Below are 20,966 nucleotides of genomic sequence, written 5' to 3'. Positions count from 1 at the left end.
GAGCTGTAGTCCGGGAACTACGAGCCCCGGCGTGCTCCGCCGCCGGCCCCGGGGTCGGGCCGGGCGGGAGCGGCGCGGCATGGCGCTGCGCGGCTGCCTGCGGGCCGGCGGGGGGCTGCTGCGCGCCGCGGGGCCGCGGGGGCCGCCCGCCCGCGGGGGCTGCGCCGGGGGCCGGGTGAGCGGCGGCGCCGGGGGCGAGGGGCCAGGCCCGCCGCCCGCGTCCTTGCGGCGGGCCGGGAAGGGCGCCGCGGGCCGGGTGCGCGGGGGGGGAAGCGGGAAGGACTCCCGGCGGCGGGTGACCGTCCCCTACGCTCGCCTTGCAGCCGCCGACCTTTGGGTTCCTCTTCGACGTGGACGGGGTGCTGGTGCGGGGCAGCCAGGCGGTGCCCGCCGCCCGCCAGGCCTTCCGGAGGCTGGCGGACAGCAGCGGGCGGCTGCGGGTGCCCGTCGTCTTCCTGACCAACGCCGGCAACTGCCTGAGGTCGGCCAAGGCCCACGAGCTGACCCAGGCCCTGGGGCTGCAGGTAACGGCGGCAGGGCCGTGCCCCGGCGGGGACCGCAGGGCGAGCGGAGACGGGGCGGCTCCTCCGGAAGGGTCGGAGCGCCCACGCCGCTGGGAAGGGGCTGCTTCGCCGTTCCCCGGCTCGGGTGTCTCGACTTTGGAGGGGAGCACCGGGAGGAGGAGGGAGCCCACCCAGCACGGCTTCCCCGGGAGGAGTGAAGGGCTGGGGGTGGCAGCACCACCGAGCGACTGACTGGCTCTGCCTCAGCCTAAGAGGGTGGAGGAAGGCAGGTGGCGGCACGGGAAGGGATGCTACCCTACCGCAAGGAGAAGGGCGGGGGGGGGGGGGGCGGGGGGGGCGCGGAATCTTCCCTGCGGATCCCCTGTCAGCCTCTCCTCCCTCCCGCAGGTGTCTCCAGAACAGGTGATCCTGTCCCACAGCCCCCTGCGCCTCTTCAGCCAGTTCCACCAGAAGTGCATGCTGGTAGCCGGGCAGGGGCCCGTGGAGGAGAATGCCCAGAAGTATCCTTTGCTGCGCATCTCGTGGTGCTCTGCATTTCCTGCTGCAGCTTCCCAGCTACACGCTGCTGCTTCTGCCCTGCCCCTACCCCTGCCACTTGATCAGTCAGCTTGTAGAAGCGCAAGGAGACAGAATGGTCACTGGTCTCATCTTAGGGGGATGCATGCACCCTCATGGAAAGGCTCGCATGTGGGAACTAACTGTTGCTCCATCTCACTTACCTCCTGGCTGTCCTTGTTCTGTGTTTGGCTTCTAATGCTGATTACCTCTCCTGTAATTGCTGTTCCTGTTGGTGGGATGTCACTGCGAGGACTCCATCAGCTTTGGGTCTGTCTCACTTTTGAGATAAAATTGTGCTCTTCCCATTCTTTCATGGCAAAGTGCATTAGAGATTGCTCCCAGCTCTCCCAAAGCTAAGGTTTTCCCTGGAAATCTGACAGCAATTGAAGGAACTCAAGTATCATTAGAGTCAGAGCGTCCCAGTACAGGTCTAAATGACAACCCCACATGTGTATTGCCTGGCTGAGGTGAGGGCACAGCAGGTCTGACATACCCCATGTCTGCAAGGAGGTAAGAACTGAATGCAGAGTTTGCGACATCTCAGCCTGTACACACAGAGTCACAGCCTATACTTAACATTTAACTTCATTTGGTACAAAACTTTGTCCCGTCTCTGTTTCCCCAAGGCCAGTAGGGTGAGTAAGGGCAAGCTGTTCTGCTATCAAGTGCGATGCATTCTCCACTTGCGTAATTTTATAGCACAGACCATTTTCTTTCCACCAGCTGAGCTGATCAGAGCTTCACTGATTCGGCTTCTAACCAAGAGGCCTGACCAGACACCTGCACTGCACTGATAGGAGAACCCTGGCCTTAAAGGTCTCCCGGAATGCATCCATTCAGTCTTGGAGCAGCCTCTGCTCTTTGCCTAGTGCCAGGGATCGCTGATCACAAACTAAATCACCCATCTGGGGTTTTTTTGTAAACTTTAGGGCCACTTGTAGGTTGAAGCACTGCATACGGTTTGACTGAAAGCCATGAGGTTATGCATTACCAGGTTAAATAACTATTACTGGGACTTGTATTCCTTAATCCTGTAGATGCTTTTGCAAGTAACTTAAAAAACTCCGCAACTTTCCTTGATGGTCTGAAATAGCCTGGGGTTCAAGCATGTGGTCACCATAGAGGCACTGAGGAAGGCATATCCCCTCTTAGACATGGTAGATCAGAGCCGGCGGCCAAAAGAACTGGTAATTTCCTGAAGCATCAGTGGAACGGGTGGTCTGGTCTGGTGGTACTTGTAGCATATAGCATGGGGTGGAGAAGCTGCAAAGACACAGAGAAACTGGCTGCTAGTGACTTTAGCGAGAGCCTGGGACTGGTACTGAGCAGCCAGCAGCTTGCTGTTCTTTCCAGTGGTGGCTTCTGCAGGAAAGGCAGTGCCTTTCCCCTCTCTTTTCACATGCCATGCCTGTCTTCCCTTGCTGTTCCTTGCAGTGAGTGGTAAGATGGTTCTGTTGACATCTCCAGCTTTGAGACAGGAATGCAAGATCTGTGAAATTCAATCTGGGAGGTGGGGGTAGGGGAAATCTTTCTTCAGGATTCCAGGTGGCCTTGTCCTGCCTCTTTATGGGACTGCCTTGGCAGGTTCAAAGGAAGCCTTTTTAGTTTTGTTTTGGAGATGGCATTAGGTTTTGTATTACTAACCCAGCCTTCATTTTTTTTTCTGGCAGCCTCCTCCAACCACTGGCTTTCCCACTATAGAAGGTAAGCAGTAGTCTTTGTTTACATATGAACAGCAAGCAGAAATAACTGCAAGGCAAGCCAGCTGGGATGGGAGCTAATGACGTGCTGTCGGCTCATGGGTATCCACAGGCAGCTTATTCAGAGGATGCAGTCAGGAGGCAGCCTTGCTGCGCTCATGCAGTGTGAAGCACAAACTCTATAAAAGCAAAGCCAACTTTTCTCTGTGCCATGCTCCAGTATCTGGGACCAGTGGTGCATGCAGTGCAGGGATATGCAGACTGGAGCCCTGCCACCGGGCGTGTTCCAATGGTAGCTGTATTGGCCAGGGCATCCCAGCAGAGGAGTGTTTTCGCTAGTGGGTGGCTTTTAATAATGGGTCCTGTACCTGGATACTGTGAATTTCCAAGCATCTCTTGAAATCTTTCAGGGGTGATTCTGTTTGGTGAGCCAGTGAGGTGGGAAACAAGCCTGCAACTTATTACTGATGTACTCTTGAGCAACGGGAACCCTGGGGCAGAGCTGCGAGATATACCATACCCCCATCTGCCTGTCCTTGCCTGCAACATGGATCTCCTGTGGATGGCTGAAGCCAAGATGCCCAGGTGAAAGCATGTGTGATACTTGTTTTAGCCTATTTCATACATCTCTCCTGCAGATGATCTTTATTTACGATATTTTTTAGCATTTGACTGTTTTAGGGTTTGACTGTGTGGTGTAATTAGTAGCAGAGAGATGAAAACTACATGAGAAACAAAGACTAAAACTTTCAAGAAGCAAAAGCTAAACGATTGCCTGTGGAGGTGTGTGTGGGTAGATGCGGTGTCCAAACTAGGTGGTAGCCTGGCTACAGCAGATGCTCCTCCTCACCAGGGGGTGTTTGCTGCCAAAGTGGTGTGACTGGGGATACTGATGATCTCCTTTCTGGAGCAGGTTTGGCCATGGCACTTTCCTTCTCTGCTTGGAGAACATCTACAAGAAAGTAACAGGCCGGGAACTGAAGTATGAAGCCTTGATTGGCAAACCCAGCACAGTCACCTACCGCTATGCCGAATACTTGATACAACAGCAGGCAGAGAAACAGGGCTGGAAGTCTCCCATCCGACGCCTCTATGCAGTTGGGTAAGAGACTGTTTTTCCCACTAGTTTCCTTAGGGAGTTGCATACTGACTTCTCTTAAGTGTTTTTTAAAATGGCTGTTTCAAAAATGAATACGTAAATCCCCATGGTGTCTCTGGAGTATCACATCCTGGAACAGAGGCTTGCTAGCTTTTTGCACTCGACACTTAATACTTTGAAGGGACCTGTCACCCTAGCAAAGCTGTTTACTGTCGGATGCAGAGTGCATGTAGCATGACCAGATTAAAGAAAAAGAGGCCCAGATGTAGTACCATTAACCCAGTTAGGCCAAACGCTTCGGGATCATAGGGAATACATTATAGTAATGGCTGAAACTGCTGTGGGTGCTTTGGACGTGTCTTTTCCCCTTTGAAAGATGTTTGTGAAGCATGTGGCCTTCACCACAGCTGAACAGGACACAGCAGTAGATGAACTCACTGGCCCAATCTGGGTGGTTCTCCTGATGTTAGCAAGTGTCTTGCACCCTTTCCTCCTTTTGTGCTGCCTTAATCCTAGTCTACCAGAGCCAGAAACTGATGGATGGGCTAGTTTCTCATTTCTGTTTCACACTGTGACCTTATCCAGGGATAACCCTATGTCCGATATCTATGGGGCAAACCTGTACAACAACTACCTCAAGTCAGCTCACCAGAACCAGGTCCAGGCTGGGGTGAAGAGGAGCCCGCAGGCAGCCAGTCCCCAAACTGAGGATCTCGAGCTGAGGAAGGAACGCAACAATTCAGTGGAGAGTTGTGAGTCGATTCTGGTGTGCACTGGGGTCTACCGCCACAATGCAGATGTTCCCAGTAAAACAGAGGAGTGCATGACGGAAACAGTGTTCCACGGCCATCGGGACTTCTGCTTTGACCCCAGCCTGGTGGAGGCATCTTACATAGTGCAGGATGTGAATGATGCTGTGCAGCTTGCTTTCAAGAAAGAGAACTGGAGCTAGGGTTAGGACATGTGTGCCTAAAGATCTACTGTTAGGGATTTTATGTACTGGGAAGGGAAGAGGGGAGGAACGGGGAGAGACCTGGGGTGATCTGATCTAGCCAACATGAAAAAAAGTTCCCCGTCCCAGTACAAAAATCCCCTTGCTTTTATTGATAACTTATCTGCAATCCTGACAAGCTGCCAGCAGGCTCTCAACTGTGAAGTATGTTGATGCCATCAATAATTGAACCATAATGGAAACAGGGTATAAGGAGACGGCTTGTCCCAGCAGTCTCAGTTTTGTTCAGCCATCAGAGTTCTTTCTTTTCCACCCTTTGTGTGTGAAAATCAGGCAAGCCCACCTTCCTGTTCGTAATGTGCTCTTCCCTGTGCAAGGAGTCACCATCAGCCAACATGCCATTCATCCAGTGTACTATTCATCCAGCCTGTGACATGAGCACACCAGAAACTGTGTTGTGGTGGCACTGTGCCAAGGGAAGGCTTTAAGTCTTAACAGCGTCCTTGTGAAGAATAAGTGCCTATGGACTATAACAAATTCTGTTTGCTTGGGGATTTGCCACTGCATCACTGTCAGTCTGAAACAAAGTCCCATTTTGCAGTCCTCCGGCAGCTATAGAGAGGCAGGGCCCCTCAAAGGAAGCTGCAGTAGCCAAAGCAACTCGCTGCAGGGCTGAGGGGAAAGTTACATTGTTCCCTCCCCCCTGTTTAGTATTCTCTGAACACTTCTGGCTTTTCGCATCCTGCTAGGGAGCCAGCAGCCTGTGCTCAGTATCGGAGGAAACCACCATGGAGTCTGAATTTCCAGAGCTGTCTTTGTCCAGAACTCAATGCTGCAGCAAGATGCTGTTTTGGCACCCACCCTGACCCCAGCTTTTGCAAGGAACATCCTCCTGCTCCAGCTGGCACAGCTTCCAAAGAGGGGCCCCCATCTGGAACTCAGGCCAACCAGAAAGTCACAGCACACCTTTGCTCCTTCCTTGCATGCAAGGATTGAAAGAGGAGATCATCAAGCCAGGATGGTACTTGAGTCCCAAATCCCCAGTCTTCATCTTTAAGAATACAAATGTCTCTGTCCTTCACTTCCTTTCTTGCTCTCTTCCCTCTTGTGGTTTGCAGCTCAGGGATACCCCATACAGTCTGATCAGTGTTCCCTCCTCTTCCTTTAACATGCAGGTAGAGTCCCCCTAACATGAAGCAGCAGCTGGGACTTGTCTGCCCAGGAACATTTCCATATCCTTAGTGACATGCATCTTCTGTTGCCCTGTTCTCCCTAGTTGGGGCTATGCAGGGAAATATCAAGACCTGTGTCTCCTTAGACAGTCCAAAGAAGCTAAACAAGCATTGCCTGAGAAACTACATGTGAAAGATTGGCTCAGCAAGGAGTATGTTAATTCCAGAGAAGCACCGTGATTTTGGAAGCATAAATCTGATTATTTGATGGAGAGCCTTTGGAGCCAACACAGCTTGAGTTGGTGTTCCTAATTATACTCAGCTCACACCACAGTGAGAGATCAGAAATAGGTCTACTCTGCCTCCTTTCCTTCCTGCTTTACCAGGCAGCTCCACACACAGGGTACAAACAAGATGTTCTGCACAGAAGTTTGAGTTGTTCTTAATTCATATCTCAGCATATATGTGGACTGACATTCTGCTTCAGCAGCTTTCCATCCTCTCAACACTGATGCATCTTCCTAGGAAGGGCACACTGAAGAACAGGCTCTGTTCTTACATTATGCCAGGCTCACTGTCTGAAGGGGACTTGGTGCCCTATCAATGACCCAGGCAATGAGGTCCTTCTCTGTGGCTTCTTTATACCTTATTTTCTGAATAGGAGCAGAAAAATACCTCTTTGAGTAAATTACCCTCCTGTGAAATCCATAGTGGGAAGCAGTATCTTCCTCCCTTAGCGCTAGCTGAGATTCTTCTCCTTTGCCTTACCAGGACAAGAACTGCTTGGCTGCTTCTAAAAGCATCTGGGTGCGAGGAACACAATCTTAGATTTGAATTCTTTGCCTTTCAATGGAGAGAAAGAGAAATTACCATTTCATCTACTTGCATAAGACAAGGGCTTGACTCCAGTTTCCAGAAGAGTAAGTACAGGGAAGGACTATGCATATAACATAGGGAAGGTCCTTTAGCTTTCAGCGCATCTCCACAGGCACAGTTATGCTGTGGACCCAGTGTGCATGGCCTGAAACTGGAGGTCCAAACCCCATTTATTCACAGACTAGCTCCGGTGTCCCTCAGGCTCACTTTTCAGAGGTGCCATCCAATGCAGAAAGAGGAATGCTCCCTTTCCTTGTAGTATTTGCTAACTTGAGCGATAACTTCCATAGGATTAGTTGGGAACAGGCTTCTAGGCCATGACTGTATAGACCTCAGGGAGCTGGTTGTTCTCCAGTGATGGCCATAGCTTTGGGGAAGGAACGTGCAGAAGAATTTTGAGAAATCACAACTGGTTTGTAATTTCATATCAGCATGCACAGCACATCTCAGCCAGAAGTCAGATAGGTAGCAAAAGGAAGGAGGTAGCACCTCCTTCAAGAAAGCAAGAGGTTTGCGTTTGCATGGAGAGTGATCTAGGCATCTCCGTCTTTGGAACAGCAGTGGAGATGAGCTGACTGATGTGAGTCTGCTTCAGGTTCCAGATCTGCTTTTAGTTCCAGATTTGTTTTTTCACCATTCTGGGAGTCTTAAAAATGTGTAGGAGGAACTTCAGCAATAAGGAAGTTAAGAAATGCTTCACTTGCGAGTTGAAACTGGAAGAAGGGAGCAGAAGGAATCTAGAAGAATCTTGTACCCTTTCCCCAATTCTTACCAAGTAAGGTTGCATAAAAGGCTCTGCTTGTTGGTCTGTGCACTGATGAGTCAGATGGGCTGCCCTTGGTCTGAGTAATACGGAGACCTTTCCCCTTTTTCCCTGCTCGGCTCCTTGAAACAGTGCACTTTGTCCAAGTCACTGCCTAGGAACTGCATGGACACAGTGGATGGAGTAGGCAATCTGGGTTCTTCAGCTGCTGTTGAATACTGACTTGATTATGGAAGATTTCTACAAACAAAAGTGCTTGCCATGTCTCCTCCATTCCATGAGTTTTGTGCTAGAGTGCTGCGCAGGCTTCTAGCTTATCTGCAGTTCATTTGTGGACATCTGTTATTGCTAGAATTCAGTGAAGTCCTTTTTCCTAGGAACTGCAGCTTCCTGGAATTAGCTTCAAGCATGGCTGGAACAAAACTTTTCCTTTGTCTCATGTATTGCACAGAAGTGGTATTTCTGAAGCTGTATTTCTCTCATTTGGAGCAAGTGTACTTCTGTGCAGATTATGGGACCAAGCAGAGAGGAGACTTCACTTGCTGATGTAATACCTCAATATTTATACGGTGCACTGCCTTATACAACAAACACGGTGAAGACCTGATCCTAATGACTCCCATCTTCCACAGATGGATGGGTTTTAGTCAAGCCTAAAGGGAGTATGCAGTGAGGTGAGGCAACTGAGAATAGCAGGGGGGAAATGAAGGAGGGACAGACCTTGTTTTGGACCTAAAGTGTAGTCTTTTATGTCATGCAATAACATGGTGGCCAGAGAGGTAAATTCCTTTATTCCACAAGACACATGCAACTACTAGCCTGGCATTCAGGGAGTCATATGACGCTAATGTCCCCTTTCTTCCAATCTTAATCCTGGTGTGTCTTTTTCCCTCCAATAAATGGGTTCATAATGTTTCAGATTATGTCATGTGCACTGTAGCAGAGTGATTACATATCATGCAAAGAAATCACAAGCTGTGATTATTTTAGATTTCATATTAATTTCAGCTTAGTTCCAGAGTTGCTCCTTTGATCTAGCACATATATAAAATAATAAAAAATGTTTTCTTTGAAATAAATTTTAACTTCTTGTGTGTACATTTCATGAGTATTATCCTGGTCTTTTTCATATCTTTGCCCTAGAAGACGATCAGGACAAATTCTGTCTTTTGTTCTGTTCATCAAGCCATTCTCAGATTTTCTTGAGGGAACCACCTTGAAAGATACCCCTCCAGCAGTTCTTTTGACTAAGCCAAACTGTAATTCTCTGTAAGCTCCACATCTGCCATAGTCAGGTGAGATGAGTATAACTTTGACCATTCCAACTTGGGGGTGGTGTGGGAAGGACACATCACAAGCTATGATGCCCTGACAGTCTGTTCACCGTCAAGGCTAGTTTTGGGATGCCACCTGTGCATGAGATCATTTCAGGGTAGGCATTTAGTTGTGACCTGACCTAAGCAGTTTGTAGTGATTATGTCTACTGGGTATGGAAGCTACAAGCTAGATTCCACCAACTTAATCTGCTATTGCAGATGAAGAACAAGCCTAAGGGCATATGGAAATCCATCCTTACCACTATTACTTGGCTCTGTGTGAAACCCTTTGTGATCATAAAAGAAACCCAATTTGTTTGACAAGAGTCATGCCCTGGTACCTTTTGAAAAAGGCGAGTGGAGTTAGGAAGACACATACTAACTGGCAGACTTTCAGATTAGAGCCAGAAGCTTCCACTGATTTCAGCAAATGGAAAATTAAAGATCCTACTAGGTGAAAACCATCAGCCTTAGTGGTCTAGAAACAGCCAATTCACTTGCATTGTTCTTATAAGACATTCCATTGGAAGGTTTTCCGTCTACAGAGTTCACGGCTTACAGAAGGCACATTAGACAGCAAAACAAGCATGATTCAGAGTCCTGAGAACCTGATGTTGAAAGGAACAATCGATAAAGCAGTAAAAGCAGTTTTGGAGGGATTGGACAAGGATTCCCATTCTCAGCAGAGAGGAATTGAATTGTATTCTACCTCCAGGAGAAGCGACCTACGGCCCCGACCTCTAATAAATAATAATAAAAAGCATTAACCAGCTTTCTCCTTTTATCCAGTACTCCGGCAGCTGGAGCACTTGCCCAAGATAGGGCGTATCAAGGTTCAGTTAGGCAGAAAGATTAAAACCTGAACGTCCCCAGGTGAATGCTTTTAATCACTACACCATTGTTCAAAGCAAAAGGGCAGCCTGGAGTTAAGTTGTCCCTTGTAGGAGACAGCTCTAGCTGGAAGCTGAAGTCCCATAGAAGTCCTTAACCAACATAAGGAGCAGAGTTAAACACTGGCATCGTGAAACACTGCGGAAGGAACAACTTGAACGAGAGGGACTGAGAGCCCTGTTCAGGTTGGAGTTTGCTCCAGGGTGGATGCAGTGAGAAACGCCTACCAGAGTAATCCCCAAGATGTGCGTAGTCTATGGATTCTGGTGGGCGTTGAACACAAGCTAAGCAGTTACCTGGTACAGACCTTGGCTCTTTAGAGGCATGCCCAAACCCTTCCTTTACCGAATCTATCTAACCTCCATTATAAAAGCACAAGTCTTTACAGATTTTTGCAGCCACACAGTCAATCCAGTCTGCCACGGTTTAAAGCCCCACACCAGCAAGGCAGCTACATATTCTCTAGGAACCAAATTGTTCCATTAAGAAAGCACTTTTCTCTAATCCACTATCATAAACCTGCTTTTCCCTTTCAGTCAGTTCAACTGCTGAGAACTTTTACTTGCTCCTGAAGGTCAGTTCCAATACACGCTGTGTGCTAAGACTGAGTACAAAGTAATAAGAGCAAACCCCAAATCTGCTTCACTCTCCAAAGCCCTACCCCACTACAAGCGTGAAAAAAATGTCTTTGCATTTTATGCTGGTATCAAAAGCTCTTTGAACCGAAATGTAATTACAAGCAATAGATTGTTACAGTTTTATACCCTTTTGAAGAGCATCTGTATTCCCCAAACTGTGATGCCAGATCAGCAGTTTAGTTACAAAGACTGCATTTGGAGGCAGACAAACCAAAATTGAATTTTTGTGCTGGCCAGGTGAAACTCTTCTATACTTGCCTGTAACTTCAACCCTTCATTGTTTAACCGACATTTGAACGATTAGATAAGTACAGTACAAAGCATGTGTCAGAGAATCCCAGAATGTTCCCTTCCCACACAAAAGGCATTTTAAGTATGGTTAGAGCAGATTATGCTCAAACTCACTGAGATGAGCTTTGCCTCCTTCCCTCCCACTGCTGCCAGTTTCTGACAGCTTACTGCAGGGTATAATTAGGGATTTAGTTTCTGGTTTTTCTTTCAGGCATATATTTGCCTTTTTTATTTTATTTTATTTTTTCCTTCCCCCAAGAAATTGAATCATTATTTTGTTTCCTCTTGAATTCTGCCCTCAAGAAAGTTTTGTCTTTCCCCCAGCAGGGGTATTTTTGAGGGCACACTACTTGTTTCCACTAGTAGTGTAAACTAGAAATGGCAGCATTTGAGATATTTAGTATGACTTGTTTCACAAAACTCTGTTGTCTGCTGCTTGCCTTTAAATATATGTGTACACACACATCTATGCATACACATAAATACATAAAGATGCCAGAAACATAGCTTTGGAGCTGCTGAAGAGTGGAAGCTATTTATAGTTTAGCCTTTTAATGTTTTAACAGTAATGGTTAAGCACTAACACTTCCAAGGGCTGCACATTGCATTAAATAACTGGATCACACGGGAAGCATCAGCTTGTCGTATCTCATCCTACAGTGTGCTACAAAAAGCTCTTCAGTGCTTTCTTGAGTAGAAGACGTTTCTCCCCTCACTCCCATTTTAAGGTACAGACACAATTTCTGCTCCCTTCCCCACAAATAAGCTTTTTTCTTATTCTTACCTCTTTGTTTGCGTTGTGCTTGCCCTGCTGGAGCCCATGCTCAGCCCAAGTAGATCTTGAGCTCCCACCCTCCTTTCCAGTGCTCCCCCATCCCTGCTCATAGCACCTCTTGCCCTATAGCCACCAGTGCCTGTTCCCACCTGCTTACCTTGGATGCAGGGACCTTCCCAGCTCCAGCAGGGATCCTTTGGTCTCTGGAGAACTGTTTCTGTAAGACTCCTCTCACCCTGCTCATGCAGCCTCAGCCCAGCAGGACTGTACTCCCCAGGGTACAGGAGGCGTTAAGCCCCACCACCAAGCACGTGCTAGCCCAGGCAGGCCCGCCTGGCACCCTAGCTGCCCCCCAGGTTCTCACTTTCCCCGTTCCCTTGGGCCGAGCTTGCCACATCACCCGGCTGGCATGTCAGAGCCCATTTCCCCAGGCGGGCAGGCTAGCTGCAGGTGACAGCCCGTCCCTCCCAAGGCCCAGGGACCCCCACCCAAGTGCACTTACCCCAGCAGGTGAGACAGATGCAAGCCTGGCAAGAAACACACCCAGACCTTTGGGAAATAAGGCTGCTTTGTGCAACGAGCCTCTGGACTGAAAGCAGAGGGGACGTGAGCGGCTACGGGCAGACTGCCAGGGCAGCTAAGTGAGCGTGTTCCAGCCTATGATGCCGGGGGCACAGGGAGGCACATTGCCCAGGAAACCTGGAGCAAGAAAGCCAACGAGGCAAAGCTGTCGCTGTCTACTGCCCAGGTAGGGCTGGAGCAACCCTTCCTGTGCAAGCGCTGTTGCCCTGAGCGGCCCAGATGGATGCTTGGCTTTCATTCCACGTCCTCTCACAGAAGTGGAAAACTTGCCGTGGAATAGGTTGATGTGGTAGGAGCAAGAGCGGTTTAGCTAATCCTCACAACTGACCACACATTAGTCATGCCAGCGACACCAGCGTTGGCTTATCCTGAGAAGGGTCAGGTGACTGTACCCACCTTCGACAAAGGCCAGGATCCAGTACACAGGAATGTGGTTTTACCCTCTACCCTTGATCACACACACACTGCCATCTAACCCAGCCTAATTAGGAGACACATTTAACCAAATTAGGAGACAGAATGCTGGTGTCATTCACAGACCCTTGCTGCCACCCTCAGCCGTCCTGAACTGGTACGGGTCAAAGAGAAGTAGCACTGGGCCCTGCTTGAACCTGAAAGAGCAACACAGACAGCAAACATCCTTCTTGGCCGTGGCCTCGAGCCTTATGCTCATAAGAGACCATTCAACAGAGCTCTAAGCAAGGTGTTTGTGCAGCTCTACAAAAATTGTAGCCAAAGCAATTGTTTGGCCGTGGTTTTTTTTTTCTTTGGCGGGCAAGTCTGCCAACAAGAGAAAGCCTTGCCAGTGAAACACACAGCACTCGGCGGCAGAGCCCAGGCACAGCACTTTCATCTCTGACAAAGTCCAAACGCTTTGCGAGGCTGGAAAGCAAAGCAGACACAATGGGAGCGTATCTGGCAAGGAAAGGAGAGGTGCCTCACCGCTCGCTGTCTTCTTGCATCTTGAGTGACCTCAGACTGAGCTGCTCAGCTGAGAGTGGTGCTGCATTGCTTCTATCATGCAAAAGCTTGCCTTTTTGCTGTGCTGGGTGGCTGTGGGCTGGTGCCACAGCCCAGCAATGCAGAGCGAAGTGTCCCCTGCGTCACTCTGGAGGTAGCGATGTGGCAGCGCCTCCAAGGCATTGACATGGGATGTGGATCGTGGGGAGCAGCCCCTGGGGAAGGGCAGCCCCATGGCTCCGTATGGCAGAGGGGATGCTGGAGCTGTGATGCCTGGGCCAAGTGCCTCTACAGAGGCCCATAAGCTGCCCAGATTGAATGTGAGCAGCACTATACAGGGCTGTTGGTAGCCTGCGGTGAGAGGTCCTCAGCCTCAGGCTGCCACGGAGTCACCTGCTGGAAAATAAATGGCAGCAGCCCTCTTTGGACTCACCTGGTCTTAAACTGGTGAATACCAGTGACACTTGTCACAGTTACAAGGCTAGCAGTGCTGCTTGCTGCATCCTGGTCCCTTTGTAAGCATCTGCATAGGTGTCCTGCCTGTTTTTCCCTGAGGCGAAGCCTCCTGTTCTTCATCCTGACACCAGGCTAGGACACACCAGCCCATTCACCGCCTTCCAGGCTGGACTGTTCTTTTGAACAGTCATGTTTCTTGTGATATGCTATAACTGCCGACCTTCTTAAAGTGAAGTAATTTTATTTGCTAATTAAAATGTGGAATTAGGGAGAAAGGACCCTTAGACAGCAAGAGAGCACATGCGTGTTGTCTCATCTGATGCTACGTACCATGACAAGGTGAGTTAGAGGAAGGCAATGAACACAAGTAGTGCTGATGCAAGGCTGAATCTGTGAATCTTGGTGAGGGCACCCTAGCATTGAAAACACAATGTGAGTATAGCAGAAAATAGGTGTCCCCCATCCTAGGTGTGACCCAGTATAGAGGTTGTACCACTTCAGTACTGTGCTGCCCAATAACTACATTAAAGCTTGCATAGCCTCCAGTTACCTCCCCCTTCCTCTTCTGACCGTGCTTTTAGAAAACTAACGTATTTGTACCCCCTCACTCCAGTCTCCACTGACAGTAATGCTTTTGCTGTAATTCTTCTTCCCCTGCTTTTCCTCTTGATTACTGCTGTGTCTAAAGAAATCTTTGTGTCAACCCACCTCGAGTTCTCCCCTTCCTTTTCTCAATTATCTGTTTCAGGATTAAGCTGGTACCCCAGACCGATTCTCCTTGTTGACAAGAGCAGCCAGTGACATTTACTGGAGTGGGGCTCTTCAGGCAGCCTGCACCAAATTCTATTAGATGCTTGTCACTGCTGTCCTGGATGTCCTTTCCCAGTACTAAGCATCTGGGTTTTGCTCAACCCCATGTGTTAATTAGCAACACCCTCAAAAGTCAAGCTATTTTGGATCTTTATCTAGTCTAGTTAATACATTTGTGGGTACAGCTTACTCAGTATACTTCACGTCATTGACAGGCAGCACCTGGCTCGTCACCGGCGGGTACTAGTAGGAATGAGGGACTGGTGATGCCAAGCACCAAGCCACTTCGAAACATGATGTGCCAAGTCACTAGTGGCGGTGCTGTGGCAGATCCAGCCAGCCAAGCTCGATTTGAGGCCATTACTAGTGGGTCAATGAAGGCCCTGGCTGGTGCCTTCAGTAGAGGTAGGAACTTTAGGGCTATTCACATCAGTTTAAAGCCACTGTGCCACCACAGCAAGCTGGGCAGAGCCCTCAGCATGTGGCCTGGCTCAGCTCAGGAAATCGGTGGGGTAAAAGCCACCTACTTTGATGTACCATTACTTACAACTGACCGAAAGCCACGCGTCCAGCGCCGCAGATGGGGAGCCACCAGTGAGCGCTTCGCGGCAGGCTCTGCGCCAGGCCACCGGCCCTGGTGGGCAGCAGCCTGCAGGGTCGGGGCGGACTGAGGTGCTTCTTCCCGGAGGGGGTGCCGAGGGCTGCCGCACGCCCGTGGGTGACTCGCCCAGGCCCGGCCGGCTCCGTTCACGGGGGTCTGGGGAGCAGGAGGCAGCCAGGCCACGCTTCCCGGGATCTGGCTCTATCGCAGCCCCGGGGACAGGGAGGGGGGCCCTTCCTCCCCCTCCCCTTGCCGCCCCCCCCCTCCCCTCCCCCGGCCGCACAGCCGCTCTCGCTCCCCCACCCCCACCCCCAGCCCACCCACGGCCGCCAGCGGAGACGCCCGCCCCGGCTCCGGCAGCTGCAGCGGTTGCGGCTCGGCGCCTCCCCCGCCGCGCCCCGCCGGCTCCCGCCGCTCGGGCTCCCCGCACCGCTGCCTCCGCCGCTGCCGCCGGTGCCGGTGCCGGTGCGGCGGCGCGGGGCGCGGGGGGCGGGCCGGGGGCGGGCCGGGGGCCGCGGCGCGGCCGTCGGGCCCGGCGCGCCGGCTCGGGGGCCGGGGAGGACCATGCACCGCGCTGCCTCCAACCAGCGCTCGGTCTCCTCCTCCTCGGGCTCCTTCCAGCCGCCGCCGCCGCCGCCGCCGCCGCCGCCGCTGCCGCACGCCGCCGACCGGCAGCCCCTCTTCCCGGGGGGCTCCAGCAGCGGCGGCAGCCGGCCGGGCTCGGGGTCGAGCTCGGGCTCGGCGCGGGCCCGCCGCCCCTGCAGCCCCCGCAGCAGCACCGAGGAGGAGGAGGAGGAAGAGGAAGAGGAGGAGGAGGACAGCATCAGCATCAGCAAGCCCCTGGTGCCGCCGCCCGCCGCCCCGCTGTCCGCCGCCGCCTCGCCGCTCCCCAGCAGCAGCAGCGGCAGCAGCAGCAGCAGCGGCGGCGGCGGCGGGAGCCCGGGCCGCAGCATGACGGCGGCGGAGCTGTACGGGGCGGCGGCGGCGGGCGGCGGGGCGGCGGGCGGCGGGGCGGCGGCGGGGGCGCTGCTGGGGCCCGGCGGGGCGGCGGGCGGGCGGCGCTGGGGCTTCCAGGCGCTGTCCCTGGTGCTGCTGCTGGGGCAGGGCGCGCTGCTGGACCTCTACCTGATCGCCGTCACCGACCTGTACTGGTGCAGCTGGATCGCCACCGACCTGGTGCTGGCGGCCGGCTGGGGCATCTTCTTCTGCCGCAACAGCCGGGCGCGCCGCCGGGAGCGCCCCCCCCCGCCCCCCGGGCCGCCGCCGCCGCACCCGCTGCTGCTGCACGGCCCCCCCGGCGGCCGCGGGGCCGGGGGCCGCGGGGCCGGGGCCCCCCCCCGCGGCGGCGACTTCGCCTACGCGCACCTCGCCTGGCTCATCTACTCCATCGCCTTCACGCCCAAGGCGGCGCTGATCCTGGGCACCTCCATCCTGGAGCTGATCGAGCTGCGCCTGCCGCTGGGCACCACCGGCTTCCGCATCACCCTGGCGCTCTCCGCCCCGCTGCTGTACTGCCTGCTGCGGGCCATCGGCACCGAGGGCGCCGGGCAGCTGCTCCTGCCGCCGCAGCCGCCGCCGCAGCACCGCGCCGCCGCCGCCTTCCTCGCCACCTGCCTCGACCTGCTCGACAGCTTCTCCCTGCTGGAGCTGGTGCTGCAGCCCGGGCGGCCGGCGCCGCTGCCCGCTCCGCTGCGCTACCTCCTCATCGCCGTCTACTTCCTCTGCCTGGCCTCGCCCGTGCTGTGGCTCTACGAGCTCAGCGCCGCCCGCCCGCCCGGCGCCGCCCGCCTCGCCCTGCACCTGCTGCTGCCCGCCGGGCTGCTGGACGCCCCGCTCCTGGCGCTCCGCTGCCTCCTGCTCCTGCGCTACCAGCAGCCGCTCTCGCTCTTCATGCTGAAGAACCTCTTCTTCCTGGCCTGCCGCGGCCTGGAGGCGCTGGAGACCTGCTGCCTCCTTCGGCCCGCCGCCGCCCCGCCGCCCGCCAAGTACGGCCCCGCCGTCGCCGCCGCCCCCGCCGCCGCCCCGCTGGCCCACGGGCTCTCCGACGCCGACGTGGGCCCCCACGGGTACGTGAACGCCTTGGCGGTCACCGCCCAGGGCTGAGTCCCCCCGGCCGCCGCCCCCGGGGGGCTCCTGCCGCCTCTGGGTCCGCTCCCGGCAGAGTCTCTCTGCGTTTCTGCTCAGGTTCCCGCCGTCGCGGCCGAGCAGGGGAAGGGGCTGCGGGCTCCCGCCGGACCCTCGCTCTCCTCCTCCCTCTCCCGCCGAGAAATCCAGCAGTAGAAGCCCAGCGCCAACCTGGCTTCTCGCAGGAGCCTACGGCCGACGCTTGTCCCCGGAAAACGCACCTGCCCTTCGCGATGAGTCGGCTTCTCACACTTCTGCCACTCCGCGCTGTGCGGAGGGTCCCACGCTCCCGCTCCTGCTCCCCGCCAGGACATCGTGTTGTTTTGTCACCCTACAGGTTTAGTTTTTCCTTTTCCTCCTAAACAACAGGGACCAGTGGATTTTGTCCCCTCCTTTAAGAACTCCTGTTGACCACGACAAGGACGAGATGTGAGAGGGGCCTGAGCAGCAGAGACGTGCCTTCGGGCTGTGCTCAGGACAACGGGAAGCACGCTTTGGTTTCCTAGCTCTTGCAAGGCTGCCGCCCCCCTTTCCCAGCAGCAGAGCCGCCGAGGGCCTTGGCGGGGGAACCTCTGGGAGCATGCCACCCGTCGGGTCATTTCAAGCCTAGGAGCCACTTTCTCCAAGCCGAAAATGTCTACCTCTGTGCTTCAACCTTTTGCTTCTTATGTTGACTTCAGACACTACAGAAACACGTGAATCTGGCAAGGACACAATCCAGGGGCTTAGACCCCATTTCACTACCGCCGAGACAATTTCTTTCTGGTGAGAACAGGGTTTACAGCAGCCTACTGCTTGCTTCAGACAGCAGCACCCCGGTGCTGGGGCTCTCATTTCTCTGTGAATATGCATGTTTATGGGATCAGCATTGGTTTTCTTTTATGCAGCGTGTAGGGTCTCCCTTTACATAGGCCGGGAAGGCTGGAAAGATTTTCTCAGGCCCCCTTCTGTGTCCGCTTGAGGGAGCAGAGGGGGCTAAGCCTGCCAACCGCCCCCTCTCAAAAAAGCAGAGGATGTCAGCGCTGCTCGGGGTGGCCCCTGTGCTCGGCGAAACCCATGTTTCGGTGCAGAAAGCAAAGCGCTGCAGGAGCCTTCGAGGCAGAGGGGCTCCCGAGCTTTGGTGAAAGCCCTTATACCAGCATCCTGTCCTCCCTGTGCATGTGGTTACGGGTAGGTGGGGTTAAAGTTAATTGTTAGTGACCTCTCATGAAAACACAGTTATCTTTGGTTTTAAACTCCATGAATGTTTGGTGGGGGTTAAGGCCTGCTCTTCTGCCTGGCTATGGCTGCTCCCTGAACCAGCCAAATGGGAGCAGGAGCACAGAGGCCACGTCTGGAGGAAGGACTTTGCCCCTCCCAGGCTTATATTTTGTTGTCTGGGCAAGGCCGCATTCATTGGGAAAAATGCCAGTTTCCTGTCCCAAGCTTTTTTCCAAGCTGTCCCGACGGGAAGGGGAAATAAAGCACAACCGCTACCCAGAGCCAACTGCAGGCACAGCCCAGACTTCTCCTGCACACACGTCTCCATTCTCTCCTTCAGGGCTCGGGCTTCAGTGGGACCGAGCCTCTGTCCCACCTCCCTTTTCACAGAGTGAGATCAACTGCCTGCTCCAGTGGACTGCTCCAACAAAATGTTTACAGTCTGGTAACTTCCAGCTCCCACCGGTAGAAGTGGGGGTGCCATGGGGCTCTTCTCCCCCAGCTCTTGAGTGGCTGATGAGTTACAAGGGGCTAGAAACCCCACCCCAGAAAAGATGGGGCAATAGCGCTGCTCTGTTCAGAGCTGCAGCCAGGATGGGTGACTTGCTGCTCTCCCCATGCCAAATGGAGAGTCGGCAAAGGCTAGGCTTAACTTTCCCACCAGTGCTTTATTTTTAATCTGAGCCCTTACATGGGCAACTGTGTGAATTTTGGCCAGTGGCCTTTCTCTTCAGTAAGTTCTTTTTGTCTGGACAATCTTGGTGCTGTGAGTGACTGTGATTGTAAAACTTGGTACTGTGAACTTTTCCTATGTGATGTGAGATGTGTTGAGGGGATGCCAAGTTCCTGGCCAAAAGAGGTGTGATTACAGGTATGCTACGCTTGTGCAGATAGTTGTTTCCTTGCACCTTCCTTTTTCAGCACCGAACTGATAGTAAAAGCTCTACTCTTTCTAATTATTCAAGAGAGAATGAGATAGTACCTGTACGTAAGAGTACTCCATGCTTCAGTCAAACAGCTGAAGAAAAATAAAAAAAACCAACCCTAAATAACTTAGCCAACAACAAGGTGAAGGCAAAGCAGCTATTCACCCCCAATTATGTTTTGCTACTCCTACGGCCAAGTTCACAAGAGCACCAAAGTGCTAACCCCTCATGTGCTGAAGCATAAGCATAGTTGACACTAGAAGAATCACAGCAGAATTACTAACAAACCTTGCTTCAGTACCCCTCCATTACACATAACAAAGTTGCTGTTTCAACAGTGAGTAGTGCCTTTTTCCAGTTAGGACATTATTGAGAAAATGGCATATTTGAAAATTATTTAGCCATAGTATATTTAAACCATTCACAGTGAAATTACAGTTCAAACTTGTCCATGGATGCAAAGGTTGCCTGGGACAGATGACCCTGCAAAACGAAGCTTCTGTTGCATAGTATTCCTTTGTAGAAAAAGTGGTTCTTCGTAGTGCCACGGTTTCTAGGTTGTTAGTAAATGTGCTGTTCAGAGAGTACAAAGCTCTCGTAGGAGCTGGCTGTACAGAAGCCCCCTTGCAACTAAAAGGGCAGCACTTCAATTACTACAGAGAAACATTTAAAGCTCTTCAATGTCTTGTTTATAAGCCTGCTTCTCCTTTTGAATTCTCTTCTCTTTTGGTAATTGAGCTCTCACTTGTATTTAAACCCTTCTACAGCATAATAGATCCATTTGCAGGAAAGAAAGAGTGGTACCATTAAAGTGCAAACAATACCTCACCCGATGCACCTTGCATACCTACTGTATGCTCTGCCAATCTTAAATTACTGGTCCAGGTCAGTAACACTTTGCTAAATGAAGTTGTGCCATAGTAAGAAATATGTCCCTTGGGATTCTGTTACAAGCTTTGTATAACGCAACTCAGCTATTTAGCATTTTACTGCTCTCTGTTTGCTATCCTGACAAGAGAGATGACTACTCTCAGGAGGGGAAACTGGTAAGAGATAAGGCCTGTGGCCAACAGACACTTGGCATCCCCCAGGCATTAATCAGAACTTGTATTTTTTAAAAAGCAAGATTGTCACAATAAAATTAGAAACTTGCGACTGATTTTGCTCTTTTTTGCCTCCTTTGGGTGTTGCTGGGCTATTCGGTTTTTCCATCAGGGACCAACAGATGCATTAAAGTTACTTGATTTCCTCATAGTAGACTGCTAAAATAGTGTCTGGATCTTTCCCCTGCAACAAACTTCTTGTGAAAGTGAATTCTGAAAGCTGTAGCATCAAGGGAGTTATTTAAGAAGGGAATTACTAAGGCAAGAAAATCCAGATAACGCTTCTGAGCTTCCTATTTAAATGATTTATAGTCATTCATACCACTTTAAAAAGGCTCATAGGGGGGGAAAAAATATCAGATTTACATGTTAATTGTTGTAAGATAGAAGAAACTTTTAAGTGGGATCATCAAGATGACAGTTATTCACATAATCTGAGAAATGGGTTCTCACTGGAGAAGCACCGAGATCACAGCTGCCTCTTGCTCAGCTCCTGGTGGGTTAGGTCCTGCACAGACAGGAAACAAAGGTGGCACCCAGTCTTACACCTGGGTCCGCGCAGGGGCTGTCCCTTTGTTAGTCTTAGAGACCACAGAGAGAGCAAGCTGTCTTAACAGTCCTGCCTCACTGAGTAGTCCTGCACAGAAAT

The 20,966-nt window shown here is 52.2% G+C and overlaps 2 protein-coding genes and 1 long non-coding RNA gene across 4 annotated transcripts; 2 read left to right on the top strand and 1 right to left on the bottom strand.

Moving 5' to 3' along the window:
* The first annotated feature begins 23 nt into the window (after positions 1-23).
* Positions 24-8,744, top strand: HDHD5 (haloacid dehalogenase like hydrolase domain containing 5). 2 transcript variants are annotated; one of them, XM_056339672.1, is made up of 8 exons: positions 25-175; positions 324-524; positions 912-1,024; positions 2,176-2,269; positions 2,753-2,786; positions 3,193-3,367; positions 3,696-3,884; positions 4,467-8,744. In XM_056339672.1, the coding sequence occupies exons 1-8, from the start codon at positions 80-82 to the stop codon at positions 4,831-4,833; spliced, it is 1,269 nt and encodes a 422-aa protein (XP_056195647.1). In that variant the 5' UTR covers positions 25-79; the 3' UTR covers positions 4,834-8,744. The 2 variants fall into 2 exon arrangements, with proteins under 2 accessions (XP_056195648.1, XP_056195647.1); XM_056339673.1 differs by lacking the exon at positions 2,176-2,269 and having other exon boundaries at positions 24-175; positions 912-926.
* LOC130149719 (uncharacterized) lies at positions 8,510-15,207 on the bottom strand. The gene is made up of 2 exons (XR_008821992.1): positions 14,554-15,207; positions 8,510-13,966 (listed from the first exon to the last, which is right to left on the bottom strand). It is a non-coding gene; the product is annotated as an uncharacterized LOC130149719 (long non-coding RNA).
* A 117-nt stretch (positions 15,208-15,324) lies between these two features.
* Positions 15,325-19,312, top strand: TMEM121B (transmembrane protein 121B). The gene has a single exon (XM_056340645.1). It carries the CDS (start codon positions 15,529-15,531, stop codon positions 17,065-17,067), a length of 1,539 nt encoding a protein of 512 aa, XP_056196620.1. The 5' UTR covers positions 15,325-15,528; the 3' UTR covers positions 17,068-19,312.
* The last annotated feature ends 1,654 nt before the right edge of the window (positions 19,313-20,966 follow it).

This window comes from Falco biarmicus, chromosome 5 (assembly GCF_023638135.1).
Source record: "Falco biarmicus isolate bFalBia1 chromosome 5, bFalBia1.pri, whole genome shotgun sequence".
Lineage (NCBI taxonomy): Eukaryota > Metazoa > Chordata > Aves > Falconiformes > Falconidae > Falco > Falco biarmicus.
This window is presented reverse-complemented; position numbering and strand designations above follow the sequence as displayed.

Coding starts and splice junctions, on each gene's coding strand:
- HDHD5 (XM_056339672.1), top strand. CDS start 80: ATGGCGCTGCGCGGCTGCCTGCGGGCCGGCGGGGGGCTGCTGCGCGCC. Junction 176..323: donor GGGGCTGCGCCGGGGGCCGG/GTGAGCGGCGGC, acceptor CTCGCCTTGCAG/CCGCCGACCTTTGGGTTCCT. Junction 3,885..4,466: donor CGACGCCTCTATGCAGTTGG/GTAAGAGACTGT, acceptor GACCTTATCCAG/GGATAACCCTATGTCCGATA.
- TMEM121B (XM_056340645.1), top strand. CDS start 15,529: ATGCACCGCGCTGCCTCCAACCAGCGCTCGGTCTCCTCCTCCTCGGGC.